Consider the following 26,261-nt stretch of genomic DNA (forward strand, 5'->3'; position numbering starts at 1 on the left):
GGCTGGAGGGGTCGGCTTCTCGCTGCCGGTCAGCGCGGAGCTGGAGGAGCCGGGGAGGGAAACGAGGCCCCCACCAGGCTTTTAGTCAGGGTAGGGGAGTTTAGTTTTATTTCTTTGGTTTGGTTGGGATGTTTTTTTGTCGTTAGGAAATTGCCCCTTAATTGTAAAGGTTTGGAAATGCCAGGTAAAGTTCGTCCAGTGAGTTTTCATGAGAGAAATGGAGGCTTGGTTTGTATGTGGTGGGTTTCTTAATACTAAAATACTGTCCCTGTCGTTCAGAAGGTCTTATTCTGAAAGTGGTTGAACGTTTCAGTTTGATGTTTCAAAACAAACTTTTTCAGATTTTCAACCTAAAGTATTTTAATTTTAAAATGACTGGGATGGGCGTGGGGTTGAGGCTTCAGTGGTTCTCTAAAGAAAGCGAGGTTATGGTTTGCCTTCTTCAAAAAAGCTTCATCAGGCATCTCATGGTTTTGAACTCCATTTGTTGGAAAGGCCCACCCAAATTTTGCTTCATCTTACCTTGATTAGGAACTGTTTTCTGATTTACTCTGTTGCATTGTGCTCTATGTGCAGTCTCAGTCCTGGAAGAGCTAGGATTTATGTGATGGTGACAGAACATGAATGACATAAATCATAAATTAATTCTTCAAAGCCTTGCTCATGTACATAGATGTGGACTCAGCGAGTAGTTCCATTGACAGTGATAGAGCTCTTCTTATAAAAGCTTTTGTTACAAAGCAATTCATCTTTGACCACATCATTATTTGGTTTCATTTTTAAGTATGTGTCATTTTACACATACATATTTTATAACAAGCTTATTTTTTTTTTTTTCCTCCAGTCCTAGATAATATATGGCTTCACCAGAGGAAAAACAAGCTCAGCCCTTTGCGGATATCTTCAATGAAGATGAAGCTGAAAAATCCTTTCTGTTGTCCAAGCCTGCTTGTTTAATTATCTTTGGAAAGCCAGTAAGATGTCTAATAGAATTTTTTTCTTCAGATATTCTGTTAGCAATTATGCTTTTCCCTTCAAAACGCTAGTTTAGTGGCACGGCCAAAATGATCAAAGACCTACTTTATATTTTGCACTTTGCAAATCCTGCATAGTTTGTTAAAGATTCTGATCTCATTTAATGAGGCCAAATTTTAGCCTAAGTGACCAGTAAGTTACAATTGAAAGTATTATAACTGTATTTAAAAGTCACATGTTGCTCAAAAAGTTTCTTCTCTTTTCACATTGGCAACTGGATTGTTTTTATCTTATTTCAGTATTGTAACTTCTAAAAAACTTGGCAGATTAAAGACATAAATAGGTGTAAAAGAACCATCAGGTTAATATACTGACTTACAGACATGCAGTGAGATATTAAATATTTTAACTTATTATTAAAAACATTGAAGTAATTTTATGTCATATACTTGGGAATGACTGAAATACACCAAGGTGTTCCAATAAGGAGATTTGTACTATATTTTAACTATAATTCAAGGTGTCTCTTTTTCTCAAATAATTTGTGGCCTCTTTTACTTAGGAAAATTTGATGTTTTGAGGTCCTAAGCTTTCTTTTTCCCAAATGTAGGAGACTATGTGTGGTTTTACGTTAGTGCCTCAGTTTGCTGAACGGAGTTCTTTTTGTGGTGCAAGTTTGCCTAATGTCTATACTGAATCTGGTATGCACTTAAACACACCACTGGTGCCCTGATAGCTGCTTTCCTCTTGAACATTGCAGTTGCCCATGAAAGGTGCCTTCAGAGCACCCCACTGCCAGTGTGAAAGCAAGGTCCTCTAGCAGTTTGGAAATCTGCTTTGCTATGCCTAGCAGGTAGAAAGGTAGACAGGATGCACCTAGAATTGGTGATGAAGCCAAACTTTGATGACTGTTGACCCACCAAGTCAAGCCCCAGTGCCTCTCTGCTCAGCACCAATGTAGGGCCATGCTGTGGTGCAGTATGCCAGCACATAGTCACATGATGGTAGCAGATTATATCATGAGAATGGCCATAGTGCTAAGATGCAGCTATATTTCCTTTCTTTAAAGGCTTTCAGCAGGCTGTAAGGCTTCCAATCCTAGTGTTTTCACAGTTCTACATCCTTTCTTGCTCCTTGGGTCCAGTTGCTGGGTAATGCTTGACTGCAGATCTTTACATCTGACCAAACTGAGAAAGGAGGCAGGGTGGTGTTCTGCAAGTGGATGAGATGCAGACATCACAGTGAGACTGTGTAAGGTGGTAGCCAAAAGTGTGCCTTAGGTTCACCATGAAACAGTGCATTCAGCTCAGTAGAAAACTACAGCAGACTGTCTTGCCTCATTTTAAACAAACATTGAATTTCTAACCTTACATGAAGAAGGTAACCTTAGATTTTCAAAGACCAAATCAGCATAAAATACTTATTAAATACAATGCAAAAACTATATAATAAATATATATTCTCATCTGAAATCATTGCCTTCAGTAGGTGCTTGATATTAATACAAATTTTAAGAAAGGGTTGAAATTGTGCAGGCCTGGCCAGGAGGGCAGAGAATTGAATTCTGGTTTTATTATGATATCTTTGTGGCGGCTGTTGTGTAGGTCATCTATCTTATTTGAGATACATCTTTTATATTAAATCGTATTGCTGTTAAAGCAAAACCAAATGCATATATTCTCATCACACCTGTAAGATAAAAGGTATGAGTAGGCTGGAGTGTTTACTGGTACGCTGTTAACTGGGAATGTGATTTATTTGTGGGGGTTTTACTATATTTTAATAACAGAATTTATCTAGGGCAAACAGACTGTCAAAAAAAAGGTCTTTTTGTACGCCCTTGGGAAAAGGGCATAATCCTAAGGGTGAAAGATGGTGAGTTTTGCAAAATCCTATTTAGGTAGCAGTACCTTGCAGGTAGACCTTAGAGGCCTCATTACTCTTGGTTCTGTTGGTTCCTCAGGATTCAGGTAAGTGATAAAATAAACGTTTTGTCAGCATCTAAACCAGGTTTGTGGACTAACAAGAGCAGGTTTTTTATATTCAGTGGTTTAGTTGAAGAATATTATCCCTCTATCTTATTCAGAAACGGCTGAACAGGTTTCCATCATAATTTGCTTTGAGACTGAAGATAATAAAATTCAGTCCCAAAGAACTTCTCATAGGAATTTATGGGCAAATCGTAGCTGAATTTTAGATAGAGATACTCAGAAACAAAGTCAATGTAATTACTTTGGAGATAATTAACTCCAAAGGGCAGTAACAGTGTATTAGCAATGCTAGGCAGTTAAAATAGAGGATAGTATTAAAAAAAGTGTTGGTGTTTGCCCTTGTGTTTGTGCATAACTCAGAGATCCTGATCCTGGGGGTAGCATTTAATTGTTTTTATCATATGAAAATGTATTCTTTATTGTGTTTTTTTTTTGTTGTTGTTGTTTTTTCCTTCTACCCGTTTTTCTTTTAAATGTGTACTTTTCATTTTAAGGGTTCTGGAAAGAAAACATTGGCTAGAAAACTAGCACAAATATGGAAATGCATTTTCATAGAAGGTAAACATACACTATATTTGGAACATTACATTGTCTTCATAATATCTGTTGCTTTAGAATATCCACGCTGTTCCATGTAATTCACAATGGCAGGTTTCTGAATCCAGTAAGGACTACTGATAGGGACCAAGTAACCATCTTTTCAGAAATGTCAGTTGCTGACAATTGGCCTTTTAGTTATAGAGGCTTAGAAAACAGCTTATTTTTTTCTTTTATTTTTCTTTTGGTTTGTGGTTTTTGTTTTGTTTTGTTTTGTTTTTCCATGGGGACATACGTAACACATAATCAAATTCTATTCCCAGTCCTGTAAGATGATTCATGTGACCCTTCTTGTTCACATTGAGGCAACGCATTCAACTCCAGAGAGCACAGAGATTTTTCAATACAGACCATGAAAAATTAGAATGATCTTTCCATTCTGTTTGTGCAGTGCCTAATACAAAAGGGGATGTACTCCAGGAAACAGAAACGTAGCTTTTGTATCAGCGTGAGTAATAGTGGAAAGAATAGGAGCTGGCACTTTCAAATTTCTAAAACAAAATTATCTGATGGCTTATTTCAGAAAGTATACTTAATTTCTCCCACCATGTGTTTACCAGAATAGAGGATATAATTTCATTTTCTAGGCTATCCAATTCCATTTCTGACAGTCCCTCTCATCAAAAATTTCTGAAGATCTGTAGAGTAAAACCTGTTGCTTGTAACATTGTCTTATTCCCTGTCAGTATATTGCTAGAGAGCTTTTTTTATATCTCAAGGCAGCTCATCAAGAAAGTAGGTTCCTACGAAAACAATTCTCCGTCAGGGTTTTTTTGCACTGATTTTGTCAGCAGCAACTAAATCTGTGTTTGTTTTTAAAGCCCTGTACTTGTGACATTATAAATCACAAATCTTGATTTACTGACTTAAGTTTGGTGAAAAAAGAAAACTTTCCCTCCAGATTTGTCCTACCAGTTTGAAGGCTAATATAAACTTTTTAAGTGGAAAAAATGAAAGTACATCATAACCTTAACTATGAAGCAGTTTGTTGAGTGCCTCTTTGGGAACTCCAAATTATAAATCTGATTTTATGGTATATATGTGTACAGTTATTCTGTTTATGAAACAACTCTTTATATATCGATATTCATTACCTTCTTTTTTTCTTTTAAATGTGCCCCCTGGTATTTCTTATTGTTCTAATAAAAGCCCTCTAGTGGATAGTGTAACATTTCATATTTCCATGAGTATGTAGGGTTTGTCAAATGACTGCTACAGCTGAACCCAGAACAAAGATAAAGATACATCATTTGAATTATAATGTGGTAAAATTCTGTTTTAATAAAGTGATATTTTGACTTATATAAATATAAAATTTTTAGTTCATAAGATTGTCTAACAAAATATTAACGCTTGGTCCAAAACACACATCAGACCAAAATTGAAAGGGACCTTAGGAATGTACTTAAGCCAATCCACACTGTTTGAATGTATTTAAACCATTACTGACAAATGTCTATCAAATCTATTTTTAAAAATATCTTTGTAGTCCATCTCTGTAACACAGTCTTTGCCATTAGAAAATGTTTCTTAATGGCTAATGTAAATCTCACTTACTGCATTTTTATGCTTTATTTCTAGTAAATTTGGAGAATTATTCTTTTATTCTTTTGCTCATGGTATTTCTTCTAATCTTCTTTTGTTTAGTGTACACACATTCCTTTTACTAGTAGGGATTTTTTCTTTAATTTTCCACATCTAAAAAAAAAAACCAAAAACAAAAACAAAAAAAGAACCCAAAGAACAACAAAGAAAACCCAAACCCACAAAAAAAGCCAACCCCCCAAAAAAACAAAGAAACAAAGCAATTTAACATATATAAACATGAATCTGGGAGAAGTAATTTTTAGCTAGTCATCCTCTACACATCCCTGGCAGTGTTCAAGGCCAGGTTGGATGGGGCTTTGAGCAACCTGGTCTAGTGGAAGGGGTTCCTGCCGATGGCAGGGTGGATGGAACTAGATGAGCTTTAAGGTCCCTTCCAACCCAAATCATTCTATGATTCTGTGACCTCCAGAGGTCATTGAGTCCAACCTTCCACTCAAAACAGAATCAACTAGTGAAGGTTGCTCAGGACTATGTCCAACTAAATCTGGAATATCTCCAAGGACAGAGAGTCCACCACCTCTCTGGGCAACACTTTCCAATGTTTGACTACCTTCACAATGAAAAATTGCTTCCCAGTCACCCCACTGGAATTCCTTGTGTTCCTACTTGTGTGTGTTGCTTCCTGTCTTATCTGCACTTCCGTAGAGAGAGTGGTTCTGTCTTTGTGCCTTACCAGTAAATAGTGTTAGACAGCAGTAAGAGCTGTCCTGTTTTCTCCAGGCTGAACAAGGCCAGTTCTTTTGGCCTCTCCTAGTACACTTAGCACTTCTGATCATCTTGGTGCCTTCCACTGGACTCACTCTAGTGTATCAGTATCTGTTAAAAATTATCCAAGATAGAGAATTATTCAATAGGAATAGTTTGCACTCTTTTTAATTTCACAAAATATTTTCTATCCATTTCCCCAGTGAATAGGTAAATAATTTATACTCATAAATAAATCAGGGTCACAGTACACATACAATGCTGATTTTCAGTTGTCTGTATTGCTTAGTACATTCCCTGTTTCAGTTTTGGCCTATGGCAAATACTGCTCTCCTGAACACCCATTCACAGTATGAAGGATAGAATGACCATAGTCATCATTACTAGTAGGAACAGTTCGAAAACAAACACCAGGTTTTAGGAAGAAAGATTTTAGCTGTATAGGCATGAGTCACCTGGTTTCAGGACCTTTCTCTGGCCTGGTTTATCAGTAACATAGATGTAGTCTTAAAGGTTATTAAAAGCTTTTGTTAAGTGTTTGCTTCTTTCAATGGTATAGAAGTGTGAAAGACTTCCAGGATCATTCTGCTATGATGTCGCTGTTCATGGAGACAGAAGGCAGGTCTTTGAATGTAATGGGTGTTAAACTTAGTATTTATTTGTTTTAGATAATTAGACTATATAAGGAATGGGGTTTTAAGGGCTTTTTTAAAGCAGATGGTTCTGTGTGTCTTTTTCTAAAACTTGCTTTTAAAATCTGGGAAGTGTTTGAGCTCAAATACACATCTGGATTACACAACAGTAATGCTAATTTGCTATCAGTCAGTAGTTAAAATAATCCTGCAAGGCTGCTGTTATGCATTTATCTGTATTATCTATAGGGTTAGGTAGTAGGGAAATCATCTACCCAGACATTGCCAGAAGGTACCAAGTTCTGGATGGACAAAATATAATAATGGCCCTAAATATAATAGCTGTTCCCTCAAAAATAGTCTGGTTGCTTGGAGCGCACATACATGCTCCTATGTGTGAGTGTGTGTGTGTATGTATCTGCATGTACATATCTGTATAGAATGTGTTTTATTAATTATTTTAAATTTATTCCATCTGATGTGTTTCCTCAGCTTTGGAAGTAATCCAAACAAATATTCAAGAAGAAACAGAATATGGGCTTCAGGTAAAGGTTTTATCTTCTAGTGAGTTTTGTCACATTCTTGACAAATATGTATTTTATAAGACTATGTTTTGAATTTTACCTTAGTGTCAAGAGTTGCTTTTTAAAGGTCAAAGTATTTCTGAAGAACTGGTTACAGAAATGATTCTGAAAAAGATTGAGTCACCAGAAGTTACTCATTTTGGTAAGTATATTTATAACTTAAGCTTCTAAGAATGAGCTAGCTATAATTTTGATACACTTTACATCCACTACTGCTCAAATATAATTTATTTTATGTTAGACAGTAGAACTTTTTCTTGTGCTCCTTAAGTTGTGGAATACTCCTAAAATGAGAGTGTATTTAGGGATTAATTTACCAATATGGGAGATAAGAAAGTGTCATACCAGTCCTCTGTTGTATTAATTTTGAAAAAATGAATTTTCCCCAAATTTTAAATGTTACTTTGACTCTCATTTAACAATAGTATCTGATTAGAAAAGTTGTATGATTTACAGTACAGATTTTTTTCTCTTGAATACTTCTATAACAATACAACAATAAAATCCCACCAGCAAAAACATATTAAACATTTAAAATAATGAAGAAGGAAAACAAGATAGCAAAAAAAGATATTGAAAATGCAAAGTATTTGTCTTTTTTTTTTTCTTACAAAATTGTTTATTCACTTTGCATTTTGTCACTGAGAATAAGTTAGATGAGCATAGTGTTGGTAGTTGATAATGATTCTTCTTATTGAGGAAAAACGATGTTAATTGAGGCTCTTAAGACTAGTGCTGCAGATCTTTGCTGGAATCTGCATGTGCTTTCCTGAAGAGAAAACAAATATATTGCTAAGTAGAAAGAAAGAAAAAGAAAATGTAGTTTCTTTTTCCTGGTGCTGATTTTATTTGAAATTTCCATTATAGGAGAGAGACAGATGTAGTGACAAGAAAATGTTACGTTTCTACTGCTCTGAAAACCAGCATGCTTCTATAAGCTTTCAGTTGCAATGGCTTTTGTTCCTTCTCTAGTCTAAGACTCAACAGTTTCACAAAAGATGCAGCCTTACCTGATGAAACGAGGCTTTTAAAACACTAGGCAAAAGAGAAATAGGGTATTTTTTTAAAAAAGGAGATGACGAAGAAACAAAAATATGAGGGATGAAGCAGCAGCAGAACTGCCAATCTCTTAATCCATATGTCAGGATGTTATTAGAAACCTGAAGAGATGTGTGTTGTCTGAGTTCCCCTCTTTGAGTCACTCTGGTGATGAATGCCTAAGATGGACCACAGAGATCCTAGAGACTGTAAACATGACTATGAAATTAAGTTTATTTTTTTGTAGCCAAGGCATTTTCTGTATTACAGATGACCTAAAGTAGCAAGGAATAGAATAACCTACATCCTCACTATTTTTCCTACCAACTACATCCCAGCTCCAAAACCAATTTTTGTTAAGTATTTTCTAGTTCTAATGAATTTTTATTTAGCAACAATTATCTTAATATAATCCTTGGAAAGCTTATGTAGGCTTTCAGCAGAAACTAATCAGTCAATTCACTATTAATTATTCATTAAAGATTTTAGAAACAGTTTGCATGAGAGGCTGAGTTTTTTATTTTGAACATTTGGTTTTAATGTTGTAAAATAGAAGTTTCTAAATAGTACACACAATAAGGTATTTTCAGTTATACTCTTCTGACCTAATAAGCATGTGTTGGGGACTGATGTGTCAGAATTATTCAGAAGTACTAAAGCAAATGGTAATATTTAAAAAATTGTAAGTCACTAAAAAGAGATGTATTTTTTTTTTTACTTCTGAAGGTCAGATATAAAGCTATTTCTTCAGATAACCAGTGTCTTTTTAAAAAATAACTTAGGCACTGGAAAATAACAAGCACACTTATAACTTAGGGTATTGTAGGTAAGAAAATACAGAATTATATCCTCTATGTAGCTGACATGCTTGCTAAATTTTTTTTTTATAATAGAATAAGAAAACAACCAGAAGTTCGTATGTTAACCTAAATAATGTTTGCAAAGAAAAAAATCTATGTCACAGGGGAAAACTGTTCAATTAGCATGACTTAAATCAGGACCAAAGTTGTTTATTGATTTATTAATTAACTGACAATCAGTGAACTGGTGATCAGTGAAAAGGTTCAGTATTAGACACACAACAGACAAGCCACTTGTCAAATATTAATAAACACCTGCAAATTTCTGAACACTCTCCTAAAACTAACTCCAAACAGTATACTCAAACATGCAAACCCTCTCACAAAGAAGGAAGTTTACAAGCACAAATTCCCTTTTCTGAAAATGTATATTGGCCTATCTACGCACACTTTCTGTTGGAAAGGTGGGTGCTCTAGTTTTGTCTGAGTGTGCCATTTCCTACAGTTTACTAATCCACACACCAGTGAGAAAGCTCCCATGAGCTCACATAGATGCACTTGAGGTGTGGGTTGCTATGTGCTTAACCCTGTTCTGTCAGTCCAGTAGTTGACATGAAGGTTACTTGCAGCATCCAACAGGGATGTCAGGCTGTCAGGCCTATACAGACATCTGTAGTGCTGACACATCACACATCACACCTTGTTAGGCTGCTGTTCTTTTACCTCATCTCTAAGGTCTTTTCCCCTAGTCACAAATTTTACTGTTTCTTTTCAAGATCCTTCTCTCCCCAAAAGTTTCTTGGTAATCCCCTCATTACTCTTTGCTCTGCTTGATTGTTGCCTTAGGTAAAGTTCATCATTATTAGTCCCCCACAACATGATCAGTTTGGAGGCAAACACCCTCTTGAACAAACAGTTTGGGGTAATCTTTTCCCATGTTATACTTCCATTCCTCTCACATCAGTTGTTGTTATCTGGGATTTGTTGATAAACTGAGGCTGAGCAGACTCCCTACATCTCATTGCCAGTGAGAATTCTCTGAAGGTATCAACAACTTAGAATCCAAGATTTTCACTTCCTAGAGGAATGACTATAAATTTTGCATGTATGGATAATAGCTCTCCAAAGAAGGAGTCATCTTCAGTCCTAATACCTCTAGCAACGACTTGCTACTTTTTGTGCTACATAGTCCTGCATTTAAATGTTATTACATAAAATTCTAGGCGTTTGGAGCATGGACCATTTCTCTGAGGGAATATTCTCATTATTAGACTTAAAAAATCCACCTGATTCTTGTTTAGTCTCTCATTCTGGCCTCATGAATGTTGAGTTCCTTGTTACGCGGTAGTTCTTACTGCACTGCATGCAGTCATTAGTAGTTAAAGTACTGTCCCAGAAACTTGAGGCCACAGGTTCATATGTGGGGCTGAGCACTCTAATACTGGGAAAAAGGTATTATTACCACCAGACAGTTGGTGTCTGTCTGCCAAAGAGGACTCAGCATTGTGAAACCTGAGTAAATGGATGCTTACAAAGTTAGGTGCCTCAATATGCACACTGTGTGCCTAGTGCCTTCTTTTGAGAGGATTTAACTTCCAGGAGCACTGTGTATCCCAGAGAGATATTCAGGCTCACTTTATTGTCCACAGAAGTGAAGATCTGTAAAGGTTGTTTAAAAAGCCTGCACTCCTAGTTTAATAGTTTTGTATCATAGAGTGGCTACCTTTTGCTATGCTTTTTACAAAGTCTTATAGTGGTAAAAGTGGTCACTAAAAGCTTGTTACTTTTTAGATGCTCCAGTGTCTGAGCTAGACACATGAAGCAGGTTGTCTGAGTATGATCTTTAATGTCTACATCCTTCTTGTATTTCTTAACTGAGTTCACAGACTTTGAGAGCCCTTTGTCAAGTTGAAAACACCCTTTTGTCTGTATTTCATCTGAAGTAGACGTGGATGCATGTTGTTTTTAGTAGTATTACGTTATGTACATGGTTTAGAATTGTGCCACTAAATAGATGTATTGTTTAAAGGAGATGAGTGTAACTAGTGCTATATATGACATCACCTTCTAATAGATATATTTAACAAAATGTATTTGGCAGGTTATGTTCTCAGTGGATTTCCTTCTCTCTCAGAGGAATATATGACTGTTTCACAGCAAGTAGAGAAAATAAAGAATCTAAAATTAAAACCGGATTTCCTGATTAACATTAAGGTAGTGTCATCTTCAGTAACTTGCTAGTAATTTTTCTAATTACTATTAGACTCATATGCTGTGTAAGTGAAAAGATAATATTTTTCCCTGTGCATTTGCATCTAGTATTTATTGAGCAATAATAAATTGTTCGCTTTTATATTGGAATGAAATTACGCTAGCTTGCTGCAATATAAGCACTACTCATGTAAAATAATGAACATTTCCTAGAACTTCAGTAGCAGTTAGTTTTTGTATTTCTGCCAATTAGAAGACACAGGTTTTCAAGAAAAGAAAACTGAATAACATGATTATTATGGAATTTTGGATACATGCACATCTGCCATTCGTATGTTTCCAGAAGAAACTTCTCACATATGGATGTTAGAGAGCAAATTGTTACATTTTTTACTCACTAATTGTGAAACTGCTTCTTAGTCATTATTAATTCATCTCATTTACAAATCTCAATTTCGTCATGAGAGTAATGTGACATACCAGATGCTTTACAAAAGTTACTCTGATATTACCATAGAGAGAGAAACACAAATATTTGTTAATATAGGATTAAGAGGACTTTCTCAGTGTAACTTAAAAGAATGGACTTGCTGGTTATGTCCATAATAAATAAATAAAACGAGGCAAGAGTGACTCTTCAGACATCAAGCCAACTGCTTTGGCAGAACACAGCTGATCTGTCTTGTTAGCCAAAATGGGGTGGCTGTGTCCAAACTGCCCACTGGGAAAGAACCCAGGCCTGTGACATTCTCCAGGTTGTTCCCAGCTATTTGCTAGAATACTAGCTGGCCCACACCAAGTTTTTCCAGTTTCCATACAGATGAAGTAACGGTATGTGTAATCATGAACAAGAGTTCACGCCTTTCTTCTTGCAGTGTTTTTTATTTATTATCAAGTAGAGTATTTTGATCTTTTAGTCTGAATGTGCAGAAAGAGCTGCTGAGCCAACTCTGAATAATCAGCCTCTGGTGTTGTGCTCCACTCTTATTGGGATTTTGATTGTAGTTGTCAAAACTAGACAAACCATTTATGTGGTTTGTCAGATGCTAAGTTCCAATGCATGGACCTAGTCTATGACTTTGAGAGATCTAATTCTGTGAAAGTCACACTTCAAGACTTAATATGTTTGACCATGCATGATGAAAATTTGTGAGTGCCTACTTTTAACCTTTCTTTCTGTGCTCGTGGAAAGATCTTAAAACATCAGAGAACCATATTTGTGTGCTGCTTTTCTGGCAGTTTTGATTTTTTTCAGCTACAGAAAGTCCATCTTTATTTTCAATACCAGATAGTGAGAGATCCAAGTTCTTGAGAATTTATGTTGTATAGTTTCATGTTGCAACAATACAAATAGAAGAACGGTACTAGTTACGCTAGAAAGAACACAGAATTCTTGACTTCATGTAGTTACATCATCTTCTTCCCTGGGAAGATGACTGAGACTGAATGCTCATTCAAAATCCTTGCCCCAAAGTCAAATGTATAATCTTGCCTTTGATTTCAGTGGGTTCAAGCTGTTTTCACAGATACATGAAATTGTAACCATTTTCATTATATCAGAAAAAAAGGGAGAAGGAAGATTCTAGATAACTCTGGGAATAATGAAATACTGTTATTAGCAGACCAATTCAGAGAATTTTTTTCTCTCTAAAAAGACAGAAAATGCACTTTTGAAAGCAGAAAATGTATCAGATCAAATTTCTACTTCCCTATTGCAAAATGTCCTGGGTCATACAGCAGTCCTGTCAGCTGCATGACCGTAGGAATAGAGAAGTACCCTAAAGTATTGTAATACTTCAAGGGATACCTCAGGAAGTTACTGTAGTGGGCGTATTGCTAGCAATGCAATCTCAAAAGCTCTGTATTTTCTGTAGAAATCAATTCTCTGTTTCAGTAAAAATTTGATCTTAACAACTACAATATTTTTGTGTTATCTCAGGTTTTTCATTTATGCCTGGAGGATAGGTGTCAGTGATTAGAAAGGAAGAAAGATTATTTATTTTTTGTGGCCCACCTCCAATTCCATAGTAGAATTTTAATATATCTATCTTAAGATGTGTTGAATATCTGGGGACTCCAAGTGTGTATTAATGCAAGTACAGTTCAGGACACCTGAAACAGAAGCTTTATTAACTATGATCACAGTGAACATTCAGACAACATCTCCCCCTCTGATCCCTTGTCCTATGCTGAGTGGGTGTGAAGATCCAACCAGCTTTTGGTTTCAGGGGACAAAAAAAGGAAAAGAAAGAGTTGAGGAAAAACAATCTTTTCAATGTTGCAAAGTCAGGTATCCAAAGTCCAGGTATCTTGCTAACAGCCACAATTCTAAGAAGGAATCAAACAGTACATAATGTCACAGTACATAACATATGCTCTCGTGGAGCATATATAAGTGGCACAGCAGTATTATCTTAGCACAGAAGCAAGGAGGTGGAAACAGCCATCGACTGTTAGCTTTTAGCTGAAAGGAATGTTTTAGTTAGGGTAAATGTTTTAGTTAGGGTGTTTAGTTAGGAATGGTTTAGTTAGGATAAACTTTTTAGGCAAACCTCTCAAATCTTAAATATTAATAATTCTACCACCACGGACCACATCCAGATTTATCTGTGTTTAATATTAAACTAAATTTGTGTCTGCAGGTCTTTTTATAGAACGACCATTCCTTTCTCTTCCAGACCTCCAAACTGCTGAAATTCTTTAGCCTCTGACACAATGGCATTATGCTTTTGGGTAATAGTAGAGCTCTGAGAGGTCAGAGGCATCTTGTAAAATTAACTTCATCTTGCTCAAGTCCAGACCACTTTGGCATTAGTTGCAAGAGCAAGCATGAGCCTGTTTACAAAACACTTTTATCCATAAACTGCACCTACGCTTGTTATACTGCGAAGTATAACTTGCATGGTAAAATGTGCTCGACTAGTGATTACAGTAATTACACTCCTGATATAGAATATAAAATGCTGATGGGGAAAAACTATGTAAGTGTTTAAGTCTTTCTTTAATATTTGCTGCTTTTGAAAATTTTGTGTTTACTCAGAATGTCATTGGAGAAGTTTATGAATCCAAATATTTGCCAGACACCTCCCATTATGCAGTTTCAGAAAAAAAGAGTATTATTATGGCAACACAATAAACACATTATTTCTTTTTAATTATTCCTTGCTAGTGTTCAGATTATGACTTATGCCAAAGAATATCAGGACAAAGGCAACACCCTGATTCAGGGCAGGTGTATCAGAGGAACCAGTGGGATCCTGACATAATTGAAAAGCATAAGAAAAAGAAAGATCAACAAGAAGAAGATAATGAAGAAGATGAAGAGCTAGAAGAAGATGAAGAGCTAGAAGAAGAACAGGTAAATATTGCTAATGTCTAAACAGCGCAAAGTATTACAATGTACTCTAGACAAAGCAGAACAATTTTCATAGAATCATAGAATGGTTTGGGTTAAAAGGGACCATAAAGATCATCTAGTTCCCACCCCTCTGCCATGGGCAGTGACGCCTTCCACTAGGCCAGATTGCTCAAAGCCCCGTCCAGCCTGGCCTTAAACACTGCCAGGGCTGAGGCAGCCACAGCTTCTCTGGGCAACCTGTGCCAGTGCCTCAGCACCCTCATAGTGAAGAAACTTCTTCTCAACTTTAACCTTAATTCAGTTTCTGTTCTGCTTCGAGAGATGTGGCATAGTACTTAAGTGGTAGGTTTAAATGAGAGCAAATGGTAATTACTGTACAGCTTAACCTGGATTCAGTCGCTAACTCAGAAGGCACTGAACTTTTTCTTTCCATAAGTTAAAATGGCGTATGAGAAGTGTGACTATATTGTCTTTTTCTTGGTCTAAGCAAAAAAAAAGAGTTTTAAAATTTTATTTATTGTAGCAAGTTTTACTACTATTTGCAGGGTAGTAGCTTGTATTCTGATTTTGGTGTTAGACTACTACACATGGATTTTCTTCTTTTTCTTTTTTCTTTTTTTTTTTTTTTTTTAATTTTCATTAAGGTATTAATGTTGAATTCAGGTTGAATTGTTCTGATTTATAATACTGGCCAGAGACTTACCACTGCAAGTTCTAGTCACATTCCTCTGAATCTGCAGAAACTACAGTCCATCAGGACAGGATCACAGTCAGCAATCACTGGACTAATACTCATTGCAATACACTGGAAAGCTACTTTATTTACCTTTGAGGAAAGACAAAAATTAGTTTAGTGTATTATTTCTGTATCTTTAAATATTTAACTTTCATTCTGCAGATGGCAGAAGATCCACTTAAGAAGTCAGAATTTTTGCATCAGTTAGTGCAGAGGCCTGAGGATTTTCTTGAAAATGCAGAGAAAAGAGTTGGAGTGTATAAGGATATCATGCTTCATCCTTTAGAAGTAAGAAAAAGCAAAATAATGTGATTATGCGTAACAGATTTTTTTTTAAGTATCTATCTTGCATGGTTTTCATTGTTGGGTGTTTTTTTTTTTTTTTTTAGTTTGAGATTTATTGTATGGATGTGGGCACAAGACATGCTAGAACATACCCCCGAGTTCTGAAATTCATAGTGAAATCAATGATTCAAAGTTGTTATCTGTAGGTGTTGTTTATGCTCTGGAGTCAAGACAAATTAATCTGCTTTGAGTTCTAAAAGTGAAATCATGCCTGGTACCACAGACGCTTCCTAAATCAAGGAATTGAAGTATTTGAAGAGCCCAGTGTATCACCATTACTGGAGTCCATTCTAGAATGCAGTCCCATAAGATATCTGCTATTTCATCCACTGCCTTCAACTCCAATAGATTCCCTTTGTCACATGCTCCATTGCCTGCAGATTTATATACACAATAATTAGCCCATCAGTTCGCTTTCTCACCTATTTTATTTCTGCAGCTGTGATACTGCTTTCCAATTTCCTTGGGTTCATGAAAACTAGATTTACTATGTATCTTTCCTCAATCTCCAAAAAAAAACAACCCCGGAACAAGTCCAAAACAATAATTTGTTTTCTTTCCTCCCCCCTCCCCCCCTTTTTTTTTCCTCCTGGTACAAACAAATGCAAAAGCCTCATGTTTGCTGCACACTTGACAATTATTGTTTATTTATCCCCATCAATTTCCCTATGGATTAGATAACTCTATAGATAAAATTGTATAAAACTGGTACAAAATTTTTTGCTAGCCTAACAAACTTGCTGCTGCTGCAAAGGGATATGCAAAAGGTTTTTATTTTTAATAATAATAATACAATCTCACATGGATTTCTCATAAGCAAACTAATGGAATGTTGTTTAAATTAACTTACTTTACATTGTGCACCAAACTTCAGAACTTTCAACATGTTCCACTAGTTGGTAGGTCTTACTTAGACTCATTAATGATAAATGTATTAGTGAGTATACGTAGTAGTCCACTAATAGAACAACACTGTTAAGATGAAATTGAGGAGAAATAAGCGTGAAATGCTACAGTTAGGGAGGAAACCTAATGAACAACTGCAACATGTAAAATAACTGGTTGTAAACTGAGTCAATAAATGTGATCCTATTGTACAAAAGCCAGTATTATGGATTGTCATGGTTTAAGCCCAGCTGGCAACTCAGAACCATGCAGCCGCTCGCTCACTCCCCCACTTCTTCCTCCTGCCACTCCTGGAGGAATGGGGAGGAGAATTGGAGGAATGTAACTCCCATGGGTTGAGATAACAGCAATCCAATAACTAAGATATAATACAAAACCACTACTGCTACAAATAATAATGATAAGGGAAAAATACCCAGCCTGACCCGAGCAGCGATCTGGGCCTTCTAGGTGACTCTCCCCAGTTTATATACTGGGCATGACGTGCTGTGGTATGGAATACCCCTTTGGCTAGTTTGGGTCAGGTGTCCTGACTCTGCTTCCTTCCGGCTTCCCCTCCTCCCTGGCAGAGCATGAGACTGAGAGAAGTCCTTGGTCAGAGTAAATATTACTGAGCAACAACTAAAAACATCGGTGCTGTCAGTGTTGTTCCCAGGCTGGAAGTCAAAACCACAGCACTGCCCCAGCTACTAAGAAGGAGAAAAAATGACTGCTGTAGCTGAACCCAGGACATGGATGTACCGATAGGACCATTGTGTATAAGAGAAACACAAACTATTATCTTCCATGTAGAAGAGTAATAGAAAGAAGTAATTACTTATCTATTTCTACCAAATACATGACGAATAGTTTAATTTATAGTATAAAAGACTAAGACTAGAGGCAAGGAAATAAACTCTGGCTGTAAGTGTAGTATAGTACCAGAATAGATTGCCTGTAAGTAAAGTTGTAGTCACCTTCTTTACGCTTTTTCATGGCTGGGGTCAGGCCAACATCTGACAGAAATGGTGTGAATGTTCTCAGTCCTCAGAGACATTAACAGTGGAGATGGGACGTCTATTTTAGTCTAATATCTTATTTACAAATGGGAAAATTGCAAATAAGAAAAATCAAAGATATTGTTTAAATTTTATAGAAATTGAGAGTCGGGACCAAAATTAAAACATTGGTCTCATTGCTGGTATTTCCAAGAGATCTGTTGATTGACACTGCCACCGTCTTCCAGTAGAGCATTGAGGTAGTTAGACAATTAGAAGTTGAATTCATACACAAAATGTTACTGTATCTTGGTTCTTTGTAGCTGTCTTGCTTTTGAGCTAGATATCTAATTTGTTTTCTGAACCCATTGTAACTCAAATTTTTTAATTCTCTCTGTATTTATACATCACTGAATAGAATGAGCTTCAATGTCATTATCTGGTTAACTATACTGATTTGATGAGTATGTCTTTGTTCTTAAACAGGACTTGATGGCTGAACAGGATTGTGAGTGTCTTATTGAAGTGGATGGAAATCAGCAACCAGATGATGTCTTAGCAGTATGTTTTAACATCCTTTATTAAAGTGTTGGCAAAATTTTAAATTGTGTATAAAACTCATTTAATTGCTATTGGAAAACATGACCTCTGAAATGCTTGCTTTTGTTGCTCTATTAAAACAGTAGTAAGACTCATTGCATTTCCCCAGGCTTACATATATGTTACATGAGAATATTTTCAGGCAGGCTACAAACTCCTTTATATTGTATCCATTTGTTTTTAGCACTTTATTTTGTGTATTAGTGTAACATATTATTAAAATAAGAAATCAAAATATTTTCAGTATATTTACAGACTTGGCTTATTTTGAGCTGGTATCTAAAATAATGACAGGATTTTTATTAACTTTGATGTTGGTTTACAGTGTAATAGAAAACTTCATTATTTTAATAATTCTGCTGAGTGTTTGTGTCCAGCTTTTTAGGTCATAACATAGCAACTCATTCTCCCTATTAAAAAAGTACAATGCTAAAATTTGAAGATAAATAATCTTTTCCTCTGCCTCAGAAATGAAGAGTTGCTTCAAATCAGAACCTGAAGTATGGGGTTGGAAATTAAGTTGGAAATTGTCTTTGACTATGTAGGAAGTGAGCTGCTCCGCAGTTTCCCTGCTGTTGTTTGAAACAAATTGAACAAAACTGTTAGAACAATCATAATTCTGTAAATATTACTTCAGTTTGTGCTAAACTTTACTACCAACAGTGGTCCTACGGGGAGAAAAAAACAAACACCAACAAAACCAAAAAAAACAACCAAAACCCAAACCCCACACTAATTTTTTAGAGTTGGAACAGAAAATTTCGTCATTTATGATCTGTTTGTGAACATAACAAAAGAAAATCTATGCTGAAGGCAATCAGGTTGTGTAATGATTCCAACCATTTTACCTATAAATAAGGCAAAGACCTGTTATGAGACTAGTCCAAACATGGCAAAATTTGCTTTTTATTTTAAGAATAGTTGCATTCAAGCAAGATTACATTCCGGAAATACTTCAATTAAATTTAATATCATCTGATTTGCATTGTCAGACATCTGGTTTAAGTATCTTTTTAAATAAATTACCCAAAGTTGTATTACTTCCAAGTGTGCATAATCTGATCTCCTAAAGAGACTTTCCTCCTTTTCTGGTTGAAGCTCATCTGAGTGCTTTCAGTGCTGTGTGGGAAGGAACCCTTCACAGCCTATTCCTTTAGAAGGCTTGGGATTCACAGCATAATTAGGAGACATAAAGGCCATGTGTGATTCAGCGTTTTGCACAGACTGTATCTACCAAATATCTTGTTAAAATTCAGCTCAGTAACTAGCATGACTCCAAGCTAGAAACCGGGCCTTAGTGTATACGTAGCCATTACATAGATGATAGGTTACAATTTAAAAAATACTTTGGTGGTCCTTTTGGATCACAAAAGCGGTTTTGATCGGGACTGAGTCAAGAGTTATTTTCTTTTCAGTCAGTGGCAGTTCGACTTCAATCTCTGGGTGTTCCAATTGGAGCTCCTATAACCAGACTTCAAAGTGATCAAGAAGAAACACTGGAGGGACTGGAAAATGTAAGTGTGCTTTTCTAAAATGTGATTGACTATAATAACTATAAAAATATTTTTTTTCTTTTCTGCTGTAAGCTTATATTACAACATCTTTGTTTCACAGCAACCAGTTTGTTTTACTATGCAATAAGGGCATTTTTTGAGCCTTTATTTTTCAGAAATGTGAATTTAAGCTAATTCTGGGGCTGAAATCCACTTAAAGAGTACGAAAAGAAAATAGTCTGCCATTTAAAAAAAAAAGTTAGATTATTGTAATCGCATTTTGAACAAAATGTTTGTTTTAGCAATAGAGGAAGAATTATTTCCTTCCAAGAAAATAAAGAAACTTTAGCAAAAAGATAACAATTTCAGCAGCTGACTTCTGCTTACTCTTTTCCTGAATTAGAAACAGCATGCTAATACAAATTTAGTGACATGTAATTAATTAGAAACATGACTAGTCAGTGCTGAATTTTGCTGAATCACAACAATTATAATTTGTGTCCCTTCTAAATAAAAATAAAAAACTGAGGTCTTCGCATAATGTCTTCACCTATATTCACTTGCAGCCATCTTTGCTATGTCTTAAACAAAACTCTGAATATATAAATGGTAGTGCAACTGGGAGACCCCACTATATGTTTTCAGAGAAACACCCCTCCCTTCACTCTTCTGTTTTCTCAGTATCTGACAAAATTCACAAGTAAAGGACTTCATGTGTCAGAGGTCATCTGTATTTATTAGTTAGTTAGTCTGTGTGTTTGTGTTAATCTGTGTGTAAATTTTAGCATCCACAGTATTTGGGGTAAGGATTTGTTCAGCTTAACTGGACATTTTTTACAGAATTGCTTCCCTTTGTGTTGACCCTGCCACCTTTTAGCTCAGTGGCCTCTAGTTGTTGATACGCAAAAGTCAGTAAATAGTTTCGTTCTCTGTATCTGCCCTGTAATAATCCATCATTTCAGATTTCTGTCTGTTCTTATGTAGCTGTTTTGTTCCTGGACCAAAGAATTCCAGTCTACTTAATCTTATTTATTCTTACATGAAAATATTTTTGTGTGATTGATCAGTCATATTATCTTTTTTTTAAACTTGTCCTATTCTACTGCATATTTTTTGAAATGAGGGTGGCACAATGCACATAGCAGTAAAGGCGAGGGCAGCATTTACACAATTCAGAAATTAAATCATTATCTTCTCTCTTAGCTAAACATTCCTAACATTCACGTTGGTTTTCTGACTTCTTTTGGGCATTGACCAAATACTTTCATGGAAAGTATTACAGCTCCAAGATCTATTCCTGAGGAGTGACAGTAAATGATAACTCATCATTTTCTGTGTAAACCTGCTGTTTTCGTGCCTGGACTCCTAGATTCTGGAGGGCCTTTTGCAGTTCTTCACAGCCAGCATCTGTCTGTACTATTCTGAATAATTTAGAGTCATCATAAATTTTAGGATTCAGTCACTATTCAGATTCTGTAAAGGTCTATTAAACTTACTTCTATCACATGATATTTCTGCATGCCTAAAAGAGATATTTTGACTTTGCTATTCCCTGCCCACAGACCGTACGTCATTCTTCATCCCATTTAAAAGAAATCTTGTCCATATTCTGTCATCTTCAAAAAGTGGCTGATTTGTACCTCTTTATCATTTTAAAATTCTGAAAATAATAAATAAAGCCTAGAGAAACTATTTTAGGTACTAGTTTTATTAAATAAACTTGAAAAACTAAATAGTTTCTCCTTAAAATTGTCCCATAATTCTGATCTATGTGATTTTTTAAAAAATGTACTAAAAACTATAGTATACTTTTTAAAAAATATACTATACAGGTTTGCTTGTTTTCCAACAAAATATTTCAAAAAAGGCTAAGAACAAGGCATATGTAGCTTCAGACAAAAATTACATATGCCGTTCTTGCTGTTCTAATCAACAGGGTGAACTTCTCCGGGTTCTGTCGTCTTACCAACTAATAGCACGCAGATATCGATGGCATAGAAGCAGGTGGGGGAAAGCATGTCCTGTGGCTCTAAAGAAAGGTGATATTGTAATGGGAAATCCAGACTTAGCTGTCAGGTTAGTGGAATTTGTCATTCTTTATTTTTATTTCTATTTTATAAGATAACTGTCTGTATCTGTTAGCTTCTCTTCTGTTTTAAGTTTTCTAGGTAAAATGTACATACTGTCATCCCCAGCAGCATTAAAAGCATTTATGTTGAATCCACGGCCTTACTTGTTACCACCAATGCCACTTCCTCCTTGTAAAGTACTAGTATTTGGTCCTCCATTCTCTGGAAGAACAACTATTTGTAACCTAATTGCACACAAATACAAAGGAAAGGTAGGTTTATAAGTGTGTTATGTAACAAAGGTATCAGCTGAGGCTTGGGAAACAGTTAAGCCCATTCTTATTTTTGTTGTGTAATTAACATATACATTGCAAACATGGATTATAGAGGAAACCTAGTATTTTTGTGAAACTCATTTATATTAAAGTAGCTAAATTTCAAAAATATTCTTATTTACCATCTAAGGCAAATATTTGTCAGTTATTTGTCTTAGCATAAGAATATCATTAATAACTTTTGTATCTTAAGATAATTAAATGTAAATGCAAATTAGAAAATATTTTTTCCACAAAAAAATCCCTGCCCTTGAATTATATGTATTTTTGTCTGAAATTTGCACAGCTTTTCCAATTCATTTCCTTGTATAGATGTTGTATCTGATGCTACATTTCTCTTCTGTGATTTTTTTATTTTTTTGAATAATTTCACTAGGTTCTTGATATGGCCAAACTCATTCAACCCCATCTGGAAAAAGCAAGAGAAGAAAACTTGGAGCAAGTGCGAAGGGATGCAATAGAAAAGGCTATAACAGCAGTGAAAAACAGGATGGAAGAACATTCAGCAGAATTAGGTGAATAAGATGTTCCATGGTCTTTGAAGCTATCTTATTTGCTTTAGGTTATTTAACTGAAGCAATTGCTGTCACTTTGACTTAGAAATTACTACAGAAGTTGTTACGGTTGTTGTGCATTAAATGTGAACTAAAAGTACATGCAGTGAAGGGGACAGCTGAGTAAAATTCACTATTTTTGATATTATATGTAAATCCTTGGAAGCTGAAGGCCACGAGAATGTAAGAATGTAAGAAAGAGTTTTCTGAGCTCTTTTTGAAAGAAGAAATTGGTTCTGACTGATACTGGTTTAAAACTTTCCATTTGAATGACTTTCTAACAAGTTAAATCTCTGCAAAATTGAAATTTTCTTCAAGAAAGCACCTTGTCAGCTAGCCTAATGTGAACCCACAGTCTACAGATTTTCCTCTTTGCAGCAGCCTTCCCAGTATGCTGTCTCAGATGGCACATTCACAAGACTCTCCAGCTCTGGTCACATCTACACTTCATAAGCTGCTCAGGTTTTTGCAGCTTGCTGAATTCAGAAAATATTTTGAAAAGGTGAAAATAATGTATTTTTTAATATATATTTTAAACAAAATTTAGATGTTCTTTTTTCAGAAAAGTTGGTGGGTTTGGTTTGTTTTTTTTTTCAAAATTATTTATTTTGAAATTAAAATTTTCCATTGAATTGGAATTGCCTTTCCAGGTAGCTCTACCTGTGGTTCAAATGGAAGGTCAAGCCATTTTGCCTTATTCAGCTAGCAAGGAATCACCACATTTGACTTACTTATGTGTAGATACATATCTAACAAGAAGTTGGTGTATTCCTTTGGTGCTGCAAAACATAGAAGTTGACAGGGATACAAAAAATGTTGGCATTGAAGTAAGAATAGTGGTGAACTATCACACCAAAATAAAAATCATTAAACAGAGTCATGTTCCAGATTCCTGGCTATGTAAATACTATTCAGGATAGTATGTGAAATCATATTAGGATTAATAAGAACTTAATCCTAATTAATAAGCTTGGTGAGCTTAAGTGATATTATTGCAAAACAACTACAAACAGATGAAGAATGTAAATTGTCACACAAAGCAGGAAAGCTTCAGAAGGGGAAATTAAATGTTTTTGGAAGCTTGAATCTAGATCTAGAGATAAGTATTCCAGAAAGTATTTCCTATTCCTAATGAAATTATTTAGTTAATTACCTAGTAAATTCTGCCTTTTGAGAGAACTACAGAGAATCACTAAAAATTATGCAAAAGACAATATATCATTTTAAATAGTTAAATGGCTTCCTGATTGCACTGAATGCTCCCAAGTCCAGTTGAGCCCTAAACGGTGAGGCTGTGATACTCCACTGAAGACTGCAGGGCTTCTGTCTGTTGTCAGAGTAGGTCAGAAGGTTGAAGAAGTTCGTGCTAAGGACTCAATATCTATGTCATGCAGTTATTCCTGGCCAGAGGAAATAAGTATTTCAGAATTTTGTGAATTTTTAACCTTAAAAAAATCTGTATTGTTAGGAATGGCAGAGATAACTGCTGACCACCCAGAAGTTCAAGCGATGGTAGAAGCCACAAGAAGTGCATCAGTCTCCGAAGTTACAGTGCCACCTGAAATATACACCGAAGTACTGGAGAGAGCTATTGCAGAGGTAAAATTACAAGTGCTACATGGCAAAGTATTTGTTTTCTAAGAGCAACCTGTAACAGCTTATACATTATTGATATATGTTCTTGATTTTTCCATTTGAACTATCAGTTTTGTTTATATCCCATAGTCTGAAAGCTCACACACAATTAAGGAGAGATTGAGCAAGATCATGAAAGACAAATCTATTGTGGATTTACATACATATATACACAGGCAAATTATTTATGTTGTGCAAAGTACCTGGGCTACAAATTGTTAAAGCTTGGGAGAATTATCTGAGGGAAGTATCACTGTATGGTTGCCCTATTCTTATACTCCTGATAGTCATTATCAAAGAGCTCAATGCCAGATACAAGTGTGTGAAAAGAATTTTATATGAATGTTTATCCAGGAATCTTGAATTGTTTAAAATTTATTCACTGCTGTGTGACTACTGAAAATGGAATCTAAATTCTTTACAGGCAGCCTTAAAATATTACTGGCACATTAATCTCTTTTTGTTTAAAATGTTTTTATTTCATTCAGACATACAAAATTATAAATGTCTTACTTTTTATTGACCTGAAATGACAATAGAGAAAAATCATAACGTTTAGAAAATCATTTTGTATTGTGCAGTCTTTTTGAACAGCTCACAGACTATCTTAGTCTTTTTATGTTATTGACCTGACATTTTATAACAGCTTATCAAGAATAACAAAGACAGGTTTCCTGGTGCTCCAGAAAAAGGAGGATGGGTAGTGGATAACTACCCTCTGTCAGTAGATCACTGGTCAGCTTTATCAGAAAAAGGACTTTTACCTGACACTGTTGTCTGTCTGAAGGATACAAAAAAAAACGGTTAGTAAATGCACACTAATGCAACTTGATCTTATCTTTTTTCTTTTTTTTTCTCTGTTGATAACTGTATATAAAGCACGCTTACAAAAAAAACCTAGTAGTTTTGTCCTGTTTATAAAATTTCGGGTGTCTAGAGAAGGAAGAATCCAGTGAATTAACAAGGGTACACTAAATTTCTCCCTGTTTGGATTAAGGGAATTACACAGAAAATTCCTCCTGTTTATAACCCTATTTACAATTTCCTCCTACTTACAATCAGCAGTAAGTACCACTAGTCTCTTGCAGTTTCAGACTTCTGTATTCTGTGTCTGGCTGGCCACCAGCTTGTGATGTGGCTCTCAGTCAAATTTTCCTGCCTGCACACTGGTTTCTCCACTTACAAAATCAGGATATTGATATGAATTTTCTCTGCTTGAGAGAAAAGAGGGGGAGAAATGATGCATGTCTGTATGCATGTGCATCCTATTCCCCATCATGAGGTCAAAAAAAGCTGAGCAACTTTATATCCAGGTTGATACAATAGCTTAGTACCTATGAAATTAGAGGAAGGGACTTTTTATTTCAAGCAGGAAGAAAGGTGCTCACAACCCTGATGATACTTCTGTTTGAACTAACACTGTTTTAGTCTTTATATCACATAGCAAAAAAAGATTGCTTCATTAATTACAACCCATTTGGCCCTGTGTATAAGTAGATTTCAGATTTAGACGGTAATCCATTATTCACATTTTTAATGTATTTGAGATGATAATGAATCTATACCCTAATTTTATCCTTGGAGCTGTTTCAGGTTACATATGGATCAATGACAACTTTTTTTGCTTCAAAGTTTCAGTCACTGGTGGGAGGAAATGAATTAATATACTTTAAATGATAAAGTATATATTTTTACCATCTCAGCTTGAAAGAAGTGATGTGAAAACTGAATACAATTATGCTATTTGTAGCCTATTACAACAAATCTAAGTAAAATATAATAGTGGCATAGAGATTTTCTTAAGAGACTTCCAGTTGCATTAAAACAGGACATTGCAAGAACATTGTTCTTTCAAGCATAACCAGCTGAGTTACCTGCAAACCTGCTCCATTAGCAAGCTATCTTATATCTGATTAATACCAGTAGCACATATTCTCAGCTCAGCCACTTAGGACTTTGCTAATTTATTATCCACTCTTCTAATCTCTTGCTCAATTTGATCAATTCCTACTGAAATCCTTCATCAGATGAAATAATGTTGAATCCTTTAAGTGAGAAACACATGTGCTGGTACCCAAGTTAAAAAAAAAATAATTAGTTATAGTACAGTAA

General features: G+C 35.4%; 1 protein-coding gene across 1 annotated transcript in view; it reads left to right on the forward strand.

Annotated features, from left to right (window-relative positions):
* Window positions 1-857: 857 nt before the first annotated feature.
* The window catches only part of LOC104401070 (adenylate kinase 9-like), a gene marked incomplete at its 3' end in the record, with an annotated part of 41,201 nt that continues 15,797 nt past the window's right edge, over window positions 858-26,261 (forward strand). The window contains exons 1-14 of the mRNA XM_010017435.1: window positions 858-974; window positions 3,461-3,524; window positions 7,001-7,053; window positions 7,138-7,234; window positions 11,032-11,144; window positions 14,311-14,499; window positions 15,398-15,523; window positions 17,950-18,024; window positions 19,479-19,577; window positions 21,493-21,632; window positions 21,717-21,897; window positions 22,337-22,475; window positions 23,983-24,113; window positions 24,796-24,952. Of these exons, the coding sequence (XP_010015737.1) occupies window positions 858-974; window positions 3,461-3,524; window positions 7,001-7,053; window positions 7,138-7,234; window positions 11,032-11,144; window positions 14,311-14,499; window positions 15,398-15,523; window positions 17,950-18,024; window positions 19,479-19,577; window positions 21,493-21,632; window positions 21,717-21,897; window positions 22,337-22,475; window positions 23,983-24,113; window positions 24,796-24,952 (1,681 nt within the window). The remainder of the gene's footprint in view (window positions 975-3,460; window positions 3,525-7,000; window positions 7,054-7,137; window positions 7,235-11,031; window positions 11,145-14,310; window positions 14,500-15,397; window positions 15,524-17,949; window positions 18,025-19,478; window positions 19,578-21,492; window positions 21,633-21,716; window positions 21,898-22,336; window positions 22,476-23,982; window positions 24,114-24,795; window positions 24,953-26,261) is intronic.

The sequence above is a fragment of the Nestor notabilis genome, unplaced genomic scaffold (assembly GCF_000696875.1).
Source record: "Nestor notabilis isolate BGI_N333 unplaced genomic scaffold, ASM69687v1 scaffold25426, whole genome shotgun sequence".
Classification (NCBI taxonomy): Eukaryota; Metazoa; Chordata; class Aves; order Psittaciformes; family Psittacidae; genus Nestor; species Nestor notabilis.